This window comes from Stegostoma tigrinum, chromosome 7, assembly GCF_030684315.1.
Source record: "Stegostoma tigrinum isolate sSteTig4 chromosome 7, sSteTig4.hap1, whole genome shotgun sequence".
Lineage (NCBI taxonomy): Eukaryota > Metazoa > Chordata > Chondrichthyes > Orectolobiformes > Stegostomatidae > Stegostoma > Stegostoma tigrinum.
This window is the reverse complement of record NC_081360.1, coordinates 79,794,413-79,818,154: the sequence shown is the minus strand read 5'-3', so window position 1 is coordinate 79,818,154 and position 23,742 is coordinate 79,794,413. Positions and strand designations below refer to the sequence as shown.

Genomic DNA, 23,742 nt, shown 5'->3' with positions numbered 1-23,742 from the left:
AGCACAAAAGCTGACGTTTCGGGCCGAGACCCTTCATCAGAGAAATGCCCGAAACGTCAGCTTTTGTGGTCCTGAGATGCTGCTTGGCTTGCTGTGTTCATCCAGCTTCACACTTTGTTATCTTGGATTCTCCAGCATCTGCAGTTCCCATTATCTCTGATCACAATTCATTTAAAAAGGAACCCGGATTTATACATGAAGCACTATAACCTGCAAGGCTACGGACAAGGCGCTAGTAGGTGGGATTAGAATGGATGGCAATCTTACTTCACCAGTGCAGACGCAATACGATAAATCGCCATTCTTTTGTGCTGTACATTTTCCCTGGTTTTGTAGTTCTATAAATGTAGCAATATCCACCAACGAACAATTTGATATATCTTAATAATGCATGTCCATAGGACTGCAAAATTAATCAATGGTTTGTCTACCTAATTTTGTTTTTGATTCATTCTTCTGACCTGGGGATCACCGACAGGTCCATGCCTTGCTGCTCAACCCTGGGTGCACTGAGAAGTTGTGATGAACTGCCTTGTTGAACTGTTGGAGTCTTTTTAGTGAAATTACTACAATAATACTATTCGGCACGGAGTTCCAGAAAAACATCATGACAATGAAGAAACAAGGAGCTATGTTCATGGTAGCACATAGTTTAACTCAGAGGCAAATTGGAAACAAGTTCATTTCTATACACTTACTGTCCTATTCTCTCAGGTCTTGTGTTTGTGAGGGACAATTAACAAAGCTTACCTAAATGTTGATAATGCTTGCCTATCTTAAAAATATTATTGTAATATTTATTGGTTCAACAATTTCTTCATGTAGCTCAACAATTTTGCAGAAATTTGGGTGTTTGGAAGTTTATTGAACTTTTACAAAGAGGAAATGTTGATGTCCATGACTCTGTAGGTTCCAGCATTGTAAATATTTTCAAATGCATGTTCATAAATCATGTGGGTGGGAGTAAAATGATTACAAGGGCTGTTTTTTCTCTATATTATTTATAAATAATACAATAAAATAGCAGTGATCAGATTACTGATGTGAATGCTACTTATGACATGTGAATAATAATTCAGTCATTAAAAATTTCTTGTCTTCCTTCCCAAATTAAGACATTTTTACTTTGAGGGAATGCTCAGGTGTTAATATATCCAACTGGATATGGAAAGAAAACTCAAGTTAATTAAAAGTAGGTGAAACATTATCAAAATAATTAACTTCAATTAATGCTAATAGCTGGGATTTTAGCCCCAACAACTCTGAACATCAGAATTCATAAATTCTCATTCATTCTTGTTTAATTAATTCATCACTTCTCACTTCTTCACAGTAATATAAATGTGAAATATGGCACCAAAGAAAAATGAAAGAAATGGATTTTAGCTGACTCCTGTCTTTAGTTTGAAAGATGGCATCATTATGAATTAAATTAACAATACTTTTGCATTTGTATTCACTTATCAATGTAATTAAATCCTTGTTAAACACACCACATGGGTTGTAATAGTGCTTTGGAGACTTGTTGACTTTCTGTTATTTTATCCTCCCCCCACAAAAAACAATTAATTGAGTTAAAACATTTTATTCAGCAAATTATTTAATCAACTTTAAATTGTTATTTAAATGAATAATTAAACAATGTTTAATTAAGGTTTTCCAATACAATTGGCTCCTGTTTAATTAATTTACAATTTTCACAATAAATTAGATCACATTTGATCAACTCATTTACAACTTGTTCATGTTGGCATCTTTTATGCTTTAGTATGATAATTTGTTTTTTTTGAGATTTTATTTCAAAAGGTATATTGCTATGATTTCTGATTTCCCAGTGGAACAATTTTTTTAAAAACAAAAATTGACGTTTCTCTTTGGGTAGCTTTTTATTTAAAATGGGTGCTAAGCTAAGAATAATTTATCTTTTGTAAGAAATGTAAGGTCAGATGTTTTGCAGAAGAATTACATATTTGCAACCTTTACTATCTGGTCATGTCTACTGTTACAGAATAATATCAGTATGGATTTTCTTTCTTTTTTCATTGGATTAAGTGCTTAGCCATTTAATCTTTAGGATAGGTTTTGGATTTGGTTATTGCAGCACAGTAGGAAATGTGTTCAAGTTATTTAATGATTTCTTGAGCCAAAAGATGCTGTTCTTAGGCACTACTTTTTGGCCAAGATCCATTTACAATGTAACCCATTATTTCAGCAATGATTTGCCGAATGACTTGAAATAAGACTTTCTAATTGAACTGCTCATACTACTAAACAATAAAGCTAATCAGCTTATTGGCCTGTTAGAACTTGATTGGCATTTGGTTGGTCAACCTATCTATTTTAACACTCATTACGTAATAATTTTTGGTTTTCCGATTCACTTTCTATCAGTAAGGTCAAAGGAAAACTCTACAGTCTAACTGAAGTGTTTTATGTTTCTGGTTATCACTAAAATTCATTATGTTTGATTGCAATACCACTAATGTAGTCATCTTGTCACTTTAATTTGAATACTGATTAGTCACTTAGTAGTATCAAAACAATTTGCATATGTATATATCAAGTTATTCTACAATCAGTTGCTGTCAATTTTCCGCATTTTCTAACTCATTTGATTTGGCAATTCATTAGTGTTCAGAATTGGAACTTCTCAGTAAGTTTGGTTTTCTGTAACTCAGTTCTTTATTTTCATTCGGAAGCCAAATTTTCTTTCAAGAATTAGTCTTTGATGTTTTCTGATTTATCTAGCGTGACAATGTGACATTTAGCACTGCATTTGTGTAAATGTTCATTGAGATTCACTATTAAAAAAACACTTGGCTGGTGTTCTGATTGTGTTGTTCAAGATCTAATCAAGACTCTCAGCTTTTATCCCTATTACTTGATTTGCTTAAATTCCAGCAAAATGCAATCAGTGTAAGACTTTGGATTTTGGTGTATTCTGTGTTTCCATGTGTCATTCAACACTTTATGCAGACTAGTAGACGATCTTTTTTTTCCCAGATAGCAAAGACTAAAGTACTGGTAAATTAAAGTTATTGGGTATAGGATCAACAGGTGTATTTAGCGAGTTTTTGACACATTTTTTGAATAATATGTGTATCACATGTGTATCCACAAACTCAAAACAGACTGAGCTAGCATAACTTCAATAATATGACAGATGAACAGACAGAGAATAGAGGGATATGGACCATGTTCAGGCAGATGGATTAGTTTAGAAAAGCATTATGGTCAGCAAGACATGGTGGGCTGAAGGGCTTGTGTTATACTGTTCTATGTTGTATGCTGGCATGCATAGTTACTAGGATATTAGACGTCATCTGTGGGGAAAGAAAAGCATGACAACTGGAGCAAATATTAGTGGTAACAATGTGGAGCAAAGTAGGGTATAACAACATTATAGTCAATCAAAACCTCAGTTCCGAAATGACAAGCTAACGATGAATTAATCACATTGCCAAGCATATATTGAAGATTGAAGTGTGAATCAGAAAACAATTTTGACCAGCACTGAAGCAACTTAAGTGTTAAACGACATAGTCAAAGGTGATCTGTACAAAACAGCTCAACTCTCTGGATACTTTCCTTCTTGACTCCCATTAATTATGCTTTGAAGCTCCTATAATATTTATAGCGGACTTTCATTCCTTCATTCCATAAACCTCTACAGACTTTTAGTAGTCAGTTCTGATCAAGGTGGTCCCAGTCTTGTCAACATTTTAATTCCAAAGTTGTGCAGGAACTATATTTGTGTTAGGAAGGTAATAAAATGACACCTGAGACTTTAATCATGGCGATGGAGCAAATCTAAATGAAAACAATATGTGACCTGACCCAGAAGCAGTTTTGAAATAACCTCAATATATATTCAGTTCTTCTGTAATTTTTCAAATTTTGGTTTTTGATGACAGATATAATCTAATTTACTGCATAAATATAAATACTTATGTTGTGTAAAACAGTTTTCCTATTTCTCTCAACAAAGAATGAAGAAAATTACAGCACAGGAACAGGGCCTTCAACCCTCCAAGCCTGCTTCGATCCAGATCCTCTATCTAAACCTGTCGCCTATTTTCCAAGCATCTGTATCCCTTTGCTCCCTGCCCATTCATGTATCTGTCTAGATACATCTTAAATGACACTATTGTGCCCGCTTCTACCACCTCCGCTGGCAACGTGTTCCAGGCACCCACCACCCTCTGCATAAAGGACTTTTCATGCATATCTACCTTAAACTTTTTCCCTCTCACATTGAAATCGTGACCCCTAGTAATTGAGTCCCCTACCCTGGGAAAAAGCTTCTTGCTATCCACCCTGTCTATACCTCTCATGATTTTGTAGACCTCAATCAGGTCCCCCCTCAACCTCTGTATTTTTAATGTAAATAATCCTAATCTACTCATCCTCTCTTCATAGCTAGTGCTCTCCATATCAGGCAATATCCTGGTGAGCCTGCTGTGCACCCTCTCCGAAACATCCACATCCTTTTGGTAATGTGGCGACCAGAACTGTACGCAGTATTCCAAATGTGGTCGAGCCAAAGTCCTATACAACTGCAACATGACCTGCCAGCTCTTGTACTCAATACCTTGTCCAATGAAGGAAAGCATGCCATATGCCTTCTTGACCACTCTATTGAGTTACCACCTTCAGGGTACAATGGACCTGAACACCCAGATCTCTCTGCACATCAAAAATTCACTGTTTCAAAATAACTTTTTCAAAAATTACAGAGAAATAAGTGAGAGGTAATAATTACAAGTCATGTTGGACTGTTATTTAAATGAACTTAAGATTCAAAGTGATTTTGAACTGATCGTCCTAAATTCATTTATGAATAATGCTGTCCAATTATATTATACTTGCATCCAAAAAGTCCATTTATCACATTAAAATGTCTGAAAGCATTTCACACAATTAACTTTAACATACAATGACTGTTGTTATGTCGGGCAGTGCAACAGCTATTATGCACCAACGACTTAGTTAAAAATGTAAGGAGAGGAACCATCAGTTAGCGTATTTTATTTCGGGGTAAGAGCTAATGAATGTTGTCAGAACCATGAGAAAACTCCATGTTATTTGAATAGTGATGTTGGACATTGAGGTCCAGCAAAACAATCTGGCAAGGCTTTAAAATTGAACCCAGAGGTAAATGCCTTGGAATATTGGCATTACTTCACTCGCAAATTCAAATGCCAGCTACATTTTGAATTTTGGCCTTAGTCTGGGACAGAAACCTGCAATCTTATGATGTTGGCCCAACTGAGCTAAAATTGACGTGTTTTCTGATGTGACACCATCATCAATACAATAGGTCTATTGGACTTTGTCTCTTTGCCTTTTTACCACCATTTTGCCACAGAGGCACAAAAAATATATCTATAAACGTATATGCCAGCATTTTCTGTGTCGCAGTACAGCTTTACTCATGATGGCAAATCATGGGTTGCATCATGGGTTTGATCATATCTGGATATTTAAGAATTGGATTCTGGTTCCTAGTACTGGAGCCGGTGCCCAGGAAAATTAGGATCTGTATCATTGGGAAAGACTACACTTGAACTGTGCAGAGACTAGCTTTCCCACACGCTGCATATCTAGGAAAGTAGAGACAAGGCTTTAAAATAAACAAGGAGTGAGGTGGTGGGGTGTAGAGAGGTGTCAAGCTTGGTAAAATGCAAATGATTAAGTAATAGAGTTGATTTAGAGGAGCAAAATACTGACATGGAAAAGAAGACGGAGAATGGCAGGAAGGGATGGTCAGGAAAAACAAACCTGAAAGTTTAATAGCAGTCAAGACGAGATGCTACAAAGATAATGAGAAATAAAACTAAAAGGCTCATTTCTGAATGTGTGGAGCATTTGTTTCAAAGTAAATGGACTGATTGTACACACAGAAGTGAATAAATATGATCTAATAGCCATAATGGAGTCATGTTTGTGAGATGACATGGAATATTGAGAGTGACACAATATTCAAAAAGGTAAAGACATAGAGGTAGCTATTTGAATCAAAGATTATATTGGTGTAATAGTTCAGAGTGATCTTGGTCCAGATAAGAGTGGAGAATCAGTTTGAGTGGAGAAGAAGGAAGAAAACGTCAACAGTAGAAGAAACCTCCCAAACAATAATCTCAAAACTGGAAGTATACAAAGAGAGTCAGGAGGTGCTTGTAGTAAAGACACTAATTATGGATGATTTAATCTACATAAGCTGAAAAAAAAATCAGTTTGGTAACAGTTACCTCGATTAGGAGATTGTAGAATACTTTCAAAATAGTTTCTCATAGCAGCACATTCTGGAATCGACCTGAGAGCAGGCCATACTTGGTATTGTGTAAGGTGACAGCATTAATTAATGACATCAGAGTAAAGGAGCCTCATGGTAGCAGCAATCATCATATGACTGAATTCTACATTCAGATTGAAAGAGAGCTGAGTGGATTTAAGGCTAATACTTTAAACTCCAAGAACCAGAAGAGGCAGAAAATAGGAAGTTACAAGCTAAGTGGCTTGACATTTGATGTGGAGGAGGTGTTAGAATTGATCATTAAAGAATTTGTAACCGGACTTTTGGAGAATTTCAAAGTAATCTACAGAGTCCACCTGGGTTTGGGAAATGGAAATCATGTTTAACTAATTTATTAGAAATTGTTGGTGGAGTAATATGGTTTGTGGATAAAGAGAGCCCATATGATTTACTGTACTTGGATTTCCAGTAGATATTTGACAATGTTCCACATAACAGGTTATTACATAAATTAGAAGCTCAAGCTACAGTGGGTAGTGTACTAATATCCAGAATAGATTTGCTGGCTGGCTGGCCAAAAACAGTGCAATTATCAATGGGTCTTTTCCAGCTTGGCAGGACTTCTCACCCCATTCTGCCACACATCTCACCAAAGTCCACATTGCTCACACCCTCATAAAATTCTGACCTACATTTTCTTGTAGTGAAATGCTTTCTCACGATTGTACATTTTCATTATGTGTGCTTTGGTTTTTACCCCTTCACTCTGTTCACTTACACAAATTAAAGTTCCCTAGTTTAGTTTATGTAGGGTTATTTAGTTTAAGTCTTGAGTAAAATACAGAGATTAACCTTAATAATAACCCTTTTCTCTATGTTACCTAGCTTCCCAATATACCAACAAGTGAGAATAAATAGCTTTCCTTCCTCTGTGTCATGTACTCAAAATTATCAGGTAGTTCAGTACCAAAGTTTCACAGATAAAGTGTTTATATGCATGGGCATTGAAAACAGATGATGAAATAATTTATATACTATGCTGCTCACCAGAAAATAAATTAGCATTCCTAACAAGCATTTTAAAAGTACATAATTTGTTTTATTTTTAAGAAAATGACTTGCCTGTCACAGGTTAATTGGATAGTCTGGTTGGAAACAGTCAAATATACAGACAATTTGAGAGCACTTCCTTTTCTGATGAAATATTACCGACTGATTGGTTCAGCAAACAATGAGATTTGTAGTAGGGCCTGGAGACTGTCATGCCAAGCTTCACATAAACACAGTTTGAAAGTGAGACCATTAAAAGGTGAAACATTCTCATAGTTACCTAAGCTTCTAACATAGGCCTGTCAGAAAGGAAATAGGCAAAACCATTTAAGTAGGCAGCAGTGTCTTTTGATTCCTGAAGTTGACTGTGGGCGTGGAGCCGGATATCTGGCAAATATTACTTAGCAGTTTAAAAAAAAGAGTCTTTGAAGAGATTAACTCTTTTGTATATAGTAGCACTGGAGAGGTCATAAGATCTCCGTCCTCCTGAACCCTGTTCTCGACAGGTAGATAGAATCCATTTAGGCGCATATCTATAATAACTCATCATTGTGGAGCTATGTTTGACATAGCAAAGAAATCAGAGCAGATATTTACTGCAGAAAACAGCTGGGACTAAAGAGTCTAGTGCTATAAGATTTTGTGATCCCTGACACATGTATACTTAAGAGGTATGCTTCATTATAATTGGAATATTACTGGACATTCACCTATAAATCAAACTGCCACATTGATTTCTGTTATACTATAATGGGTATTTGTATTTATTCATGTGAATCAGATACAAATTGATGTACAAAGCAAAGCAAATTGGAGGGTGCTGGATTTTCCTGCGTGATCAGATGTGCATGACTGAGTTCGGTAGACATGCACTCTGCAACCCAGTAATGTTGCACAGCCTCTGCGCATTACCTTAAGCTATCCATGGGTATGTCAGAAACAGAGGAAAAAGTGAAGTTTTCTTCCCTTTGGATGGCAACAAGATGCTCTCCCAACTGATGAATGCAGCCTACGCAGAAGTGGCTACAGATCTTAATACATAAGGACTGTTTAAGAGAACCTGGGTCCAGAACCACAAAAGGGTAAATGAGCTATTGTACTCTTTAACCAACGTACCATGCTCCTGTGAGTGAGTTAGCATTGTAAGGTTGCCAGTGAAGAACACTCACTTTGAAGGTTCAGTCCCAGTTGCTCCATGTGTAATTAATATCTGTCGTTTCAATGCAGCTACCAGGTAGAACAGTTGGCACTGCAATGTTACTGGCTCTCTCACATCTGCCAGGGTTCATACATAAAACACAAGGAACCCCAACACTTGCTTTCTTGTGCACCATCATCATTGACTTTATATCATAACAGGAGAAAATATACAGATAATATCTTTTAAGCAAAGAATTATACTGACAAGCATGCAACCACGAGATAGTCTTTGGAGTTGATCTACAGTCTGCGTTAAGACCGGCCTGTCTACCATCTGCCAGACCTTTGCCCACTCACTTAGGCTATCCATATCCCTCTGCAGACTTTCAATGTCTTCTGCACACTTTGATCTACCAATCACCTTAGTGTCATCTGCAAATTTTGACATACCACACTTAGACCCCAACTCTAAATCATCTATGTAAATTGTAAACAACTACAGTCCCAACACTGATCCCTGAGGCAAATCACTAACCACTGACCATCGAGCACCCATTTACCCCTACGCTTTGCTCTCTACTGGCCAACCAATCCTCTTTCCATGCCCATACATTACCTGTAATACGGTGAAACTTTATCTTATGTAGCAGCCTTTGGTGTGGCACCTTGTCAAATGCCTTCTGGAAATCCAGATACACCACATCCACAGGTTCCCCATTGTTCACCATGCAAGTAATGTCCTCAAAGAATTCCACCAAATTAGTTAAACATGACCTACCTGTCATGTGCCCATGCTGGGTGTTCCTAATGGGGCAATTTACATCCAGATGTCTTGCTATTTCTCTCTTAATGTTAGTTTCAAGCATTTTCCCCACGATCAAAGTTAAGCTGACTGGCCTATAGTTACCTGTTTTTTGTCTACTTCCTTTTTTAAATAGTGGCGTCATATTGGCAGTTTTCAAATCTGCAGGAACTACCCTAGAGTCCAGTGAATTTTGGTAGACAATTACTAGTGCATTTGCTACTTCCCCCGTCAACTCTTTTAGTACCCTGAGGTGCATTTCATCAGGGCCAGGAGACTTGTCTACCTTTAGACCCATTCGCTTGCCCAGCACTGCCTCCTCAGTAATAATGATAGTTTCTAGGTCCTCACCTGCTAAAACATTCTTGCCATTAGTTTTCGGAATGTTATTTGTATCTTCCACTGTGAAGACCGGCATGAAATAACTATTTAATTTCTCACCTATTTCCTCATTCCCAGTTATTAAGTTGGCCTTCTCATCCTCTAAAGGACCACTCTTCACCGCTCTTTTACGATTTACATATTTATAGAAACTTTTGTTGTTTGTTTTTATGTTCTGAGCTAGTTTACTCTTTATGACATTTTTGTGTCTTTCTGTTGGCCTTTAAAGATTTCCCAGTCTACTCGTTTCCCACTACTCTTTGCTTTTTTGTACATTTTTTTTCAATCTGACACTTTCTTTTATTTCCTTAGACACCCATGGCTGGCTCTCTCTTTTCCTATAATTCTTCCTTATCACTGGAATATACTTCTGTTGAGCACTGTGAAAAATCTTTTTGAAAGTCATCCACTGTTCCTCAATTGCCCCACCATAAAGTTTTTGCTCCCATTCTACGTTAGCTAACTCCTCCCTCATTCTTTCATAGTCTCCTTTGTTTAAGCACAAGACGTAGGTACTGGATTTAACCTTCTCACGCTCCGTCTGTATTTTAAACTTGACCATACTGTGATCACTACTTCTGAGAGGATCCCTAACTGTGAGATCGTTAATTATTCCTGTCTCATTACACATGACTAGATCTAGGGTAGCTTGCTCCCTTGTGGGTTTCATTACATGTTGTTCAAGGAAATTATCGTGGATGCATTCTATGAACCCCTCCTCAAGGCTGCCATGACTGACCTGGTTTGACCAATCGATATGTAGATTAAAATCCCCCATGATAACTGCTGTACCATTTTTACATGCATTAGCTAATTCTACGTTTATTGCCTCTCCCACCACAATGTCATTATTTGGTGGCTTACAGACTATATCTATCAGTGACTTCTCCCTGCTATTCCTAATTTCTACCCAAAATGGATTCAACGTTTTGCTCAGTAGAACTATATCATCTCTCACTACTGCCCTGATGTCATCCTTAAAAATCAGAGCAACACCACCTCCCTTACCTTCCTGTCTGTCCTTCCGAACAGTTTGATACCCCTGGAAATTTAACTCCCAGTCATGATCATCCTGTAACCATGTCTCTATAATGGCCACTAAATCATACCCGTTTGCCATAATTTGCACCATCAACTCATCCACCTTGTTTCAAATGCTCTGAGCGTTCAGATAAAGGGTCCTAATGCCAGGTTTTGCACCTTCTTTTTGAGTCCTATTACCTCCATTACGAACAGCTCTTGAGTTCTACCTCCCTTTAACTTTTTTCCTAATTTTCAATGGAGTTGAAGCTTCCTCGTCACCTGCCAACCTGCTGCTTTGTCTTACATTAGTTGTTATTTTCCCTGTATGCTCACTTCCCCCTTCCCCCCTTCATGACTCTAATCTAGAACCCTGGGCCACTATTGGATCTTCCCAGCTATGGCCTGTGGCATTTCCTCTTAATACAGCCCCACATCCCACTGCCTGCCTTCATATGTGTATCTGTTCTCTTGCTTTGTCCCTGCGAAGGCTGAAGGTTCCTAATACCGACCAGCCATCAGGGGACTGGAAGCTCACAGGAAGAAAAAGAATAAAGCAGCCTGGCATTTAAATTCTGCAAGACATTTCAGCTAATCTGTTTGATACCATCGGTTAAGAGTGATCTCACAACAGGACCTTTGCTGCCCTTTTACTCTGTACTTAACTTGCCTCGGGGCTAACAAGTAGGCCTTTGAGTTGTAAGGCCATGGTAATCTAGGCTGAACCTTCATTCTGTCTTAAAAGTTTATCGAGTGTTGGCTTACATTGGACATGAAATGAAGACCAAAATTGTCTATTGAGATGAATATAACACATATTCTAGTTTCCTAACAGTATTTATTCCAGGCTACTAAGGCATATTAGCTAACCATTTGCCTGATATGCTATACGAACTTGTTCCTTACAACTTGTTCTGTAGGTTCTTCCAATATTGTTGTTATTTTCTGAAATTAAAAGGACTGTGAAAATTAGTTGATTTGAGAGGCTAAGGGAATTAGGTTTGTCTTCTTTTAAAAGGTCTTAAGGTAGTTGGCTTGAACTTGTTCATTGAAAGTCATGTGTGGATTTAAGGTTGTCAGGAGTTGTCGCCATTTGATATTGGTTGGAGATAATGGGAACTGCAGATGCTGGAGAATCCAAGATAACAAAGTGTGGAGCTGGATGAACACAACCGGCTAAGCAGCATCTTAGGAGCACAAAAGTTGATGTTTTAGGCCTAGACCCTTAGGCCTGAAATGTCAGCGTCTGTGCTCCTAAGATGCTGCTTGTCCTGCTGTGTTCATCCAGCTTCACACTTTGTTATCTCTGACATTGGTTGGAGTTCAGTTGCTGTGTCTCCTGCTGAAAGAAGTCACACAGCTCATCCTGTTTCACCTGTTTTGAAAAATCTTCTGGGAGTCCAGTGTGAGAGCTGGAAACAGAGACATTTCTCCCAAGCAAACTATTTCTGAGGAAATCCCAAAGACAATTGCACACGTCTACTGACAACTGTCTGTGTCTAATGATAACTGTTTATATGAACTAGGATACCAGACCACAAGCCATCTGGGACATTTCCTATTTTATCCCATTTTTCTTCAAGAGCTAAGTATTATTCAGTCAACATTTTTCTTAAAGTTTGTCTCCACAGAGAATTTTGAAATAAGGTTAATTAGGGTTTTACCTTAACTGTATGATAGGTTACTTTGAAAATTATGCATTTATGTTGTGAAGTTCTAAATTGTGTTAATTAGCTTTGCATCTTTTTTGAAGGAGACTTGTTCTCTAATACATCAATAGATTGGTTGTTTATCACAAAAACTGTTTGGTGGATTTTTATTCTGAATCAGATAGACCAGCATATGTAATCAGCCGCAATGATAGCTGGGGTAGAGCATTTTTAATTTAATGCATGTTGTGATAAGTGAAGTAGTAAAACTAGAGAAAGACATTTTAATGCTCCCAACTTTGTTGGTGACAAAATTGTCGAATGCATTTCCATGTAGAACAAAAGTGCGTACACTTCAAAGGAGATGAATTGGCAATGAAGTGAGGCATTCTAAGGAAGTGAAAGACTCTTCATGAATACAAGGTCTTTCTCTATACTCTATTCAAATTTAATCTGAATTAAAGGCCCATATCGTGTCATTTCTGCACAGTGGGAAAGTTGGGTCCTGTAAAAAGCATAGAAACAAAAGCTTCTAAATGCACAATGTCAGAATTATATTGAGCATCAGCTGGAAGACTAAGAGATAAACAACGAAGTACAGAGAAGGAATGAAATATGTGTACAGTAACAGAGTATGTTATAACAGTAAGGGCATAATGCATACACCATATTAATTAAGATCAATGCCCTGAAAAGAAATGGATAAATACCTACTAAAATAAAAGGAGACACAGACACTGGGCTGGTATTTTTCTTAGGAGGCCAACCCAATAACGCTTTGGCGTCAGACTCCTAAGGCATGATTTCAAAGATAGCCAAAGAGTGGCCAGGAAGTATGCTCTCCATCCAACTGAAGATGATGTGTTGGCATCCAAAACTGGAAAGCCAGAAAAGCACATTGGTGGTCATGGCAGGTGCATTTGACTGGGTTTCTGCTGGGATAGAGTAATGCCCATCCCTACTCTCTATAGCCTGTTGCCAGAGGACAATCTCCAATCTTTGGCTGTGCCTTGGCCTCATGAACATTTTCTGAGTACACTTCATACGTCAGTTAGTTAGCCGAGAATATTATCTGCTATTCATGGGTGGCTAGGTGTTACCCTGTCCCTCACCCTCTGCTTCTGCCCAAAGTAAAGACTTCAAAACCCAAAACATTACTCTCCAATTTAATTTTATTCACACACCTAGTTCTGTGTCTGACAGCAGTTGAAAATTATACCCAATGTGTAGTGTTAGGCAAATAGCAAAGCTATCAAACGTGCGGCCCATGAATATTGTTACATCAGATCAAACACGTGCCCGACTTCTTTCCTCTTCATGACAAGTTCATGAATCTAGAAACAATTTGATACACATAAATTCTTAGATATCTTTTAATTAGTTCTGTGATCCAACATCATTAATAACATCTAGGTAGTGCTGTCAGGAATGCTTGTATGTGAGTTTCAACAGTTTGTGAGAAATGCACAAGAAAATGCCATTTGATCCATCACATCTACCTCATTCAACCAATGTTTAGCCAGGTATATACCACTTATCCAACAGTTTAATGTAATAAAATATCCTGACAGAAACAAAAGCTTCAGTAAAGCCCCGCATAACATTTGAGAAAAACAGAAAAAAATTCTCTTCAGGGTTCTTAGTCAGCCAACCAGCTCTGCAACAGACTGTTGATTCTTACATTAGCTTTTTCCTGCTACCTTGTAAAATATCTTTTATAATTGGGCAAAGCCTCTATTAGAAACTTTAGGTGTGTTGAAATGTTATAATGTGGAATCCTTTGTTTGAAATGTGAAAGATTTAGTTGTCCAATACAATCATCACCATGGACCCTATCTCATTGCACCAATGCCCTCTTGTATTTTCCTCCCTGCAATACTGTACTTCCCCTGCACCAAATTATTTTCACCTTCTTCAATCCAAAACCAATGTCATGCTGAACTCCATAATTAAGCTTCAGAATGCAGATAATACTTTTGTATAAACTCACTCAGAAACTGAGCTTGAGGTCATTTTTGATGCGTTCTCCAAAATAAACAAGAAAATAGACCTTCCAATAAAAATCCTTAAAATGAAAGTTCTCTTCCAACCAGTTCCAACAATGCAATGCCTGCTCTCATTGATTTAAGATCAATGGCAAGATCCTGGAAAATGTTCCTTATTTCCAGTTTCTTGAAAGCCTCATGGCAGAGGCAGACATAGTCACCAACGTTTAGAATTTCATCCAACTGTCAGTAGTCTTTGGACAACTGAGGAAGTGTATGTGAGGGACAGGATATCAAATCTGATAATCAGGTCATTGTTTATCAGCAGCATTGATTCCTGTGCTGCTGTATGCTAATGGAGACTTGGACAACCTACAGCAGGTGCTTCAATGTCCAAGAGAAGCACTGTAAGACCATAAGATGTTAGAGCCGAAGTAGCCCATTTGGCCATCGATTCTACTCCACCATTCAAAGAGACGATGGTTGATCTGACAATTCTCAACTCTATTTTCCTGCCTTTTCCTCACGACTCTTGATTTTCTTACTAATTAAAACTCTGTCTATCTTAGCCTTGAAAATACACAGTGATCTAGCCTTGGAAGCCTTCTGTCACAATGAACTCCACAGATTCACCACTCTCAGAGTAGAAATTCCTTTTTTTTTTGAATGGGTATCATTGGGGCGTTCACCATATCTTCCCAGCCTGATGGCAAGAAAGGTAGTTTGATGGCAATGTTTTCTCTCAAGCTGACATAGTCATCATCAGGGTAGTCATCTCTCAAAACCAGATCTACTGAGTGGCACATGTCATTCATATGCCTGAAACAAGACTCCCGTAGCAACAGTACTAGTTGCTGAGCTCAGTGCTGGAAGGATGACATCGGAAATGTTTTTAGGTGCTTTGAAAACATTCCTGATCCTTGCCAACTCTTGGGAGTCTTGGCACCAAACACATCGAAGGACTTCATTGAGTGCGGGTATCAATAAAGTCTAGTCGTCAAAGGAAAATTACAAAAACTTGCAGACACCTCATCTGCCTGACTATTTAAGCACCACTTTCTTCACGTGGCAGAATTTGCAGATTGTACATTGGATGCATAAAGTATTTCAGAAATCGCTGACTCATTTCCACTGTGACTTCATTCTTGGTTCTGAGGGATTACCTAAGATGAAGGGGAATTGAAAAAGCTGTCCAATTTGTCCAAAGAACTGCCACAGACATGATGGGTCAACTGACCTTTCCCTGTGCTGTTTGATTCAATGGCCAAATCAAGCTGCACTATTGAAAGACTACAGGGCATTCACATTGACAACATGGTTGCTAAGTTATTTCAAAGTGTAATGACTCTGTAAAGACGTACCTTTTATCATCTAACTTTATTCTTCATCAATGCACGTTGTATTCAAATCACTCAGTTCTTTCAGGACTATTCATTTAAATGACCTACATAACTGGGCAGGATCAAATCCCTTCACTTTCTAAAACTTGTAGTAATATAGCTTTTCAGTTAAGACATCTTGGTATGCCCAGGTGGCTGGATGGTTGGTTTGTGATACACAATGATTACAAATGCACAGGTTCAATTCCTGCATTAACTGAGTTTAACACAAAGGACTGTCCTCACCAATGTCTCCCTTCACCTGATGCATGGTGACTATCAAGTTAAACAGCCATCCATCATCTCTCTCTATTGACAAAGCAGCCCTATGGTCTTGTTACACTGTGGCACCTTTGCCTTTATAAATAAAAATAAACGCAGCTCCTTGATCTTTGAACTGATGATTCGGTATCCTAACATGATACAATTTTAGTTATAGAGATAACAAGGTGTAGAGCTGGGGGAACACTGCAGGTCAAGTACCTCCAAATCTTCAAGGTCTCTGAACCTTCAAAGATAAAAATAGAAAAACATTTGAAGACGCTAAAAATGCAGAAATATGAAGAGAGATCAAGGCAGCTCAATTTCAGACTAATTCAATACTGCCCTTGGCACTTTGATCAGCAAAAGTGGGTGGCTTTAAAATATTTAAATAGTATGTGACAATCATGATGGCAGAAATGCAGAACTGCTGTAATCTTCTCATCTGATAGTCATATCAGGTGTTTTGAATGAACAGTGTGCCCCCTTAGATAGTGGCAAATACGCCAACAATTCACTTCACTGTGAAAGTATCAATGTGCTGGATTGTGTCTTATTGAATAGATTTTAATTTTTTGTTTAACCTACGGTGAGAGATAGTTTGTAGGATCAGCACTGGCATGGACCAGTTGGGCTGAATGGCCTGTTTCTGTGTTATAAATACTATATAAGACCATGTAACTAAACTTCGAAGCACATTATTTAGGATAGCAAATACATGATTTACATAAACAATTCCAAATTTTATGAAGCAAGTGTGCAAACATTTTATCTAAATCTTGAACATTTAAGATGAATTAACTCTTGAACAGCACAATCATACTTTTTTAATTGATCTTAAATATAGCTTTGTATCCCATTTGTTGGTAAAGATACAAAGAACCAGGCAATTGAATGCTGCAGTGGAACCTGACATATGTTCCGCTTATAACCTTTTTCTGGCAAGTACTGTACTGTATACTCCTCAGAATTTGAGATACAAATTTTCTTATCCATTTCAAAATGGATAAAGAGGTGACACAGTGAGCTTCCATTTTTGGCAAATTTCAGTACTCATTAATTTTAATGAAAATAGAATGCTATTTTTGCTGCTTTCTACATTTTCAATCAAATTTCTCCTAAAATATGACAGGTGACATTTGTAAATTATGTATGCAGCAGGTTTTGATTTGGAATGCACTTGAGGAAAAGGCAGTAGAAGTAGATTGAACAGTGGCTTTTAAAAGGGACTTGGACAAATGCTTGAATAGGAAAGATTTTCAGGGTGAGGGAAGAATTGGGAACATTGGTTTTAATGAACCTTATAATGGACTTCTCATATGCTGTATCATTCTACAATATACAATGATGCACTTGTCTTAGGTCCAGATGATTTTTTTTGTTCCACACAATGTAAAATGAAGTGCTACATGAAGCTAAATGCTTGCATTAAATAATCAAATAGGAATAAATGATAGACTTCAGCAGATCAGTGCTTCAAACTGAATGGTTTTGGTTGGCTTCGCTTGACATAACAAAACGCTCCGATGCTGTTTGGCCTGCTGGGTTCATCCAGCGCTACACCTTATTACCACAAAAAAATTGTCTTGTTTCGGTTTTCCATTCTCTCTTGTTTCCCAGAATTAAGACGTCAGTTATCTTGCACAAGAAATAAATGTCAACAATGACAGAAGGACAAATCCACATGATACAAAAAAATGTTTCCAAATAAGCTTCATGCAGGTATGGAAACAAATTAAAAAGCATCAGTATCAAACTGATCCAACTGTTCTCCACTTGGGGATGGCCAACTGATCAAAACTTCGCTCCTTAGTTATTTGCTGTGTGACCCAAGTTTCAAGCTTTAAACATTTTTCAAACATTCAGATATAATAAGGATGCATGTACATAACAATTTGAAAAAGAGCAACAGCAAGATTTGAAAAACACATATTGAATATTCAGGAGATCACTCAGTTCAAACAAGGATTGAATACACAATCATGTGGAATCCACATTGAGAAATGGACAGCTACAAAGATTCAATTAGCACACAACACTTTGTCTCAATGTTAGAATGAATATATATTTTCAGACGGGAATAAAAGATCATTTTGAAATTTGAAACTGTTTTGAAACCATTTATAATGATTAAATTCAACATACTCTCTGCAGCTAGAGAAATGTCAAAGAAGCAAGTCTTCCCATTTCCATTTAGACAGGATGATGAAAATAAAGTTGCACATATGCATTAGGCACTACTCACCATGATCCACTACAAATCGTAATTTCTGTATTGTAGCAAGATTGCCGCTTACTCTGTAAATGCCATCAGCTTCCAAACCTGACAAAATAAGCATTAATCTATAATTAAATTAAAATTTTACAATACTTTTCATATATGCTCCTTGAACTTCAGGCCTTATTAGAGCAATTATGTCTGCCCAAACTTGCTACCTGACACTACACATACATTTCTAGTAGTTCATTCATCTGTAAACACATATCTTATCGTCTGTTTACACCAGATCAGTCTCAAAATATTAATTTTATCTGACCAAAATCTTTGGGCTTCTAAAACATTATTTTCCATTATTTGGGAGCAAACTCAATATATTTGAAACTGAATCTGTTAAAATTCAAAGCGGTGTTTTATTATTTTTGGCTAAATCATGATAATAATGTAACTTTACCAATGCCACATTTGTTGCATGTTTCTGGTTGCCTCTTGAATATCTGTGGTAAATCTATTTCTTGAACCACTATTATGCTCAAGATGATGGGCCTTTTCCATTATTTAAAAAAAAAATTCAATGCATAAATGCTAAGCGAAAACAAACTAACATTTAAGGCATAGAAAATTTCCTGGACCCGTGTGATCTGTGATTTGTATGTTAGATCATTCTGTTCCCATTGCACACAAACTACAACACTTTGAATCTATTGGAGAATCAGAGAAATTATAACGAGGTAGCCAATGGCTTTACCATCTGCATCAACAAACTAATTAAGCAGCTCAATATTGGCATGACCCAAATCATAGAATTCAGAATTTCAAACCCTGTCACTGTTGAATTTGGGCACATGCAGAATCTTCTTTGAGTTGTGGACATGGTCAATAGGTATATTTCATTTCCAGGGACATGTGACGATGAGTTTTGGGGGAAAGTATATTTTCCTCAACTTTTAAAGTTTCCTAAAATTTCATGGATTTGGCAATTTAGAAACATCTTACATCTTTGACACCCAAGTCTGACAGTCAGTTGCTGTCATGTGCAGGAAGTGTTTAGAAACTGAGGATGAAACTGACTCTGAGTCTCTAGTTGGGTAAATGTACATTCACGATCTATCACTTAATTTATTGCAAGCATTTGGAGACAGGTTTCGTTGGAAAACATTTTATGAAAATGTTTGAATATTATCCTTATAGTTGGTGACTTTACATGATCGGGATACCAATGGCATTAGTTTTTTCAGGTTTTCAGATTTACCTGACAACAACCCCAACATGATGCATAGTGAAGAAGCTGATAGTTTCAGTTTAGTCTAATGGATCTAAAACGTTAATTCTTCTTTCTCTCCATCAATGTTGCCAGACCTGCTGAGTTTTCCAGCAATTTCTCTTTTTGTTTCTGATTTCCAGCATCTGCAGCTTTTATTTGCATTTTGTTTACTTTCAGTTTAGATTAGGTATCATACATAAATTACCAATTTTGATTATTGATAGTCAGCTTCTCAAAATGGTGCTTTCAATTTTATTCAGGATCTGCTTTAATTTGATTTTGTTTGGAAACAGGAGAAGTAATTCAGAAGGCAGACAGCTTTTTGGTGGATGTGAAAACAGTGAAGTGTTTCAAAGTGTCAATGTGTACAGGGATTCAAGGACTCTCCCAAATGCATATTTTAGATCCCAAGCTAAAAGGATATATTCCAAGGACATCTGTCGTATTTGAGTGTTGGAGAGTACTAGGGACTGTGAAAAGTACACCAGTGAAAGTGTCAAATAGTGTCAGCCAGCATTAAAACTAAGAAACCGTTGCAAGCATCTGTATTAGATCTGAGAATTGAGCAGTTTTGTGACTAAATATTTTCATCGCCAACTGTGAAAATAGGAGGTAATTAAGCAGTTGAATTAAGATCAAAGTATAATTTAATGAAGATTAATTGAAGGAGCAGAATGACAATCAGATTTTATGTTAGAAAATAGGTGCATTTTACTTTGTTGTGATTTCTGCAGTTCATGTCTTCAGTTTCTCATTTTGGTAGATGTAATGTTTTCTTTGGAGGTCAGAGGTCATTGAGTTAATATATTCTCTTCACTGATGTATACAATCTTTTGAAAAATAATTACACAGGAAAACATTAATTATTTAACAGCTCAACTTTGGAGTGTAGGTCTGTGTTGATTAGTGAGTTAAACGAAGATCTTAAGTGACATAAATTTTTAATGTTAGTGCCTAAATCTGGAAGTTGTATGCAACATATGTTGTGAATTCTTTAAAGTGAAAATGTTGACTTCCCATCACTTTTGTTAAATTTGTTTTGTGCACTATAATAAATTGAATGCTTACTTTTTAAAATGCCGTTAAGTAACAACTTACATCCTTGTGCGCTGTAAACAGACGAGTATAGTATTAAGTACTCACGTTATAATTCATAGTATGGGAATATTGTTTGATCTCAATGCCCATTCTCAGTCAAACTGTTATTTGGGAGGCTTGGAAAACAGAATGTGTGTCTCTCCAAATAGGGAGGGAAAATCAGTGAGAAAATTGGCAGAAAAATCATCCCTGGACTCCTCTAGCATGTCTCTTTATTGTTGATACAGTGCTGGTAATTCTGGTGATTTGGGAGGAGTCAGTATGCCTGCCCACTCAATCACATAGTATGGGAGAATCAAGGGAACTCTGGAGAGACAGTGAGATTTGATACTTTACACAAAAACATCATGCTTGAAAGTGTTTTACAAGCTACAACATGGCAATGATTTCACAAATCCCAGAAACAAAGATTTTTCAAAATTGTTTGAAATCCTCAATTTTATAAAGATCTGTGTTTTCTGATGGGTTTCTGATAGGTGTTATTTCTAGCTATCAAATGTTTTCAGCATGAAGCTTTTTTTTCCATCTGCACTGTATATTTTTTTGCTGTGCTCTTGTTCTGCAGCGATTGTTTGTTTTATTTGGTGGGCCTCTTTTCAGGACTGCCAAAAATTACCACTGAACTTTATATTATTTCATTTGAGTTATCATTGTCACATGTACTGAGATACAGTGAAAAGTATTGTTTTGTGTGCTAACCAAACAAGTCATACCTTACATAAGCACATTAGGGTAATAGAACAGCATATAGAACACTGCGTTACAGCTACAGAGAACCTGCAGAGAAAGATTAACTCTAATATGGGAAAGGTCCGTTTGCAAGTCTGGTAACTGCTGGGAAGAAGCTGTTCTTAAATCCGTTGGTTTGCATTTTCAAACTTTTGTATCTTCTGCCCAATAAAAGAGAATGGAAGAGAGTATAACTGGGATGGGACAGATCTTTGATTATGTTGACTGCTTTCCCGTGGTAGTGAGAAATGCAGATAGAATCAATGGAGGAAAGGTTGACTTTTGTGATGGCCTGGGCTGTGTTCACAACTCTAATTTCTTGTGGTCGTGGCAGAACAGTTGTCATACTAAGGAGTGATGTGTCTGTGAAGAAAGCATTCTATGCTGCATCTATAAACATTGATAAGTGGACATGCTGAATTTCCTCAGCCTTCTGAGGATGTAGAGGCGATGTGTGCTGTCTTGATTGTAGCATAAGACCATAAGACATAGGAGTGGAAGTAAGGCCATTTGGCCCATTGAGTTCACTCTGCCATTTAATCATGGCTGATGGGCATTTCAACTCCACTTACCCGCACTCTCCCCATAGGCCTTAATTCCCTGCAAGATCAAGAAATTATCAATCTCTGCCTTGAAGATATTTAACGTCCCGGCCTCCACTGCACTCTGTGGCAATGAATTCCACAGGCCCACCACTCTCTGGCTGAAGAAATGTCTCGTCGAGCATCAAGGTGGCTGGATTAGGATAGATTGTTGGTGATATTTATTCCTAGGAACTTGAAGCTCAAGAACACCCCCATTTCAGTACCATTGATATAGTGTAATATCTAGTTAACCTAGTTACAGTGTCCAACTAATGTGTTTAAAGGCAACTGGGGACGCGATGGCCTCGTGGTATTATTGCTTGACCGTTAATCTAGAGACCCAGGAAAGTTCTGATGTCCTGGGTTCAAATTCTGCCATAGCAGCTGGTGAAATTTGAAATCAATAAAGAATCTGGAATTAAGGGCTCTTTTCTGATGACTAAGAAACCATTGTTAATTGTGAGGAAAAACCCATCTCATTCACTAACACTTTTTAGGGAAAGAAACGTAAGTCCTTACCTCGTCTGGCTCATATGTGACTTCACACCCACAGCAATGTGGCTCACTCTTAACTCCTTTCTGGGCAATTGAGGATGGGCAAAAATGCTGGCCTACTCAGAGATGCCCTCCTCTGGTGAATGAACGAATGAAAAAATTATTCGGAGAAAGTTTCAAGGTGCTCCAGAGAAGGTTTTTCAAATAAAAAATCAGTGCCAAATCAAAGCAGGTTAAGGTCACTATATTGGAGGAGAGAAACACTTTGCGTGGAGCCTGTGTCTCCGAGCTAGCCTCAGTGCTGATATGGAAACCTAAGCTGGGTGAAGGCAGAACGACTATTCTGAGTGAAACAGCAGCTAGTCACGATGAAACGCCTAAAAGCAGAATGAAAGCGCTGCATCCTTTCGTCTGTGATTGAAAAGGTTGACTATGGGAAATGATGTACATTTGTTGAGAGTGAATGGCAACCCTGAGAACTGAGGATTCCACTGCTTTGCACAAGGTCAGCATTATCCATAGCGGGTTACTTGGGCTTATCCTGGAAGACATTGTTTGGGGCAATTTACTAGCCCTGTCCTTGTATGTCTGCATGGGCACAAAAATCTGCTATCTTGTGATCTCGAGCGTGACATGAAAGAGGCCAATGTAATCAGGTTTTATGGGAGGATGATGTTGTGGGGTGCAGTTGACAAAATGGCAGTATGGAGGGAGTGGATGTAAATTTAATGCAAATTTCTTGCTGCTGTTTTGGACTTTAAATAATTGGTTGGAAGGAATCAACCATACGGTGCACAAGATCCTTATTTCTGGTTTGCGTAAGGATGATTCTCATGGGTCCATGTGAACAAGGTTAATAGGAACAGTGTTGCAAAGATTCTGGTGAAATACACCTTTTTGTTGTAGATTCATACATCAAACTTGGGTTGAGTGTGAGCTGCTGTTGGATAAGAATCAGTGGCTAAATCCTGGAAGAAGTAAACTATCATTCTATCTCGATTGATCTCAAAGGACTTGGTGTCACATAGGCTGAGTGGGTTCCTTGATAAATCTGTGGTTTTGTTTTGTGTGCATCAGCTATTTTATGTATAAGTTGTAACACATATTAATCATGATTTGCCCATTAATAAATGTCAATACTGGATTTAATTTTATAGTTGTACTTTGACAAAGTTTTTGAAATTTTATTCGATTGTCTTTCATTCAGCAACATTTAGTAACAGCACCAAATTCACTGACGTGTCAACAATATGTAATGTATCTCATTAACTTTAAAAAAAAGTATTAGTGATTTAAGTTACCATTAATTAATTTTTTTTAATGGCTGAATTGTGAAGCTTGAGGCACCACATTTCTATTGGGCTTCAGGCCTCATTAAGATTCCGCTGTGGCACCAACGAGTGGATGATGAAACTATGTTGGGTTGGGATT

The 23,742-nt window shown here is 37.5% G+C and overlaps 1 protein-coding gene across 2 annotated transcripts in view; it reads right to left on the bottom strand.

Annotated features, from left to right (window-relative positions):
- The window catches only part of LOC125453778 (rho GTPase-activating protein 15-like), a 729,405-nt gene that overhangs the window by 186,029 nt on the left and 519,634 nt on the right, over positions 1-23,742 (bottom strand). For both annotated transcript variants that reach the window (XM_048533693.2, XM_059647442.1), the window contains exon 12: positions 18,169-18,246. In XM_048533693.2, the coding sequence (XP_048389650.1) occupies positions 18,169-18,246 (78 nt within the window). The remainder of the gene's footprint in view (positions 1-18,168; positions 18,247-23,742) is intronic.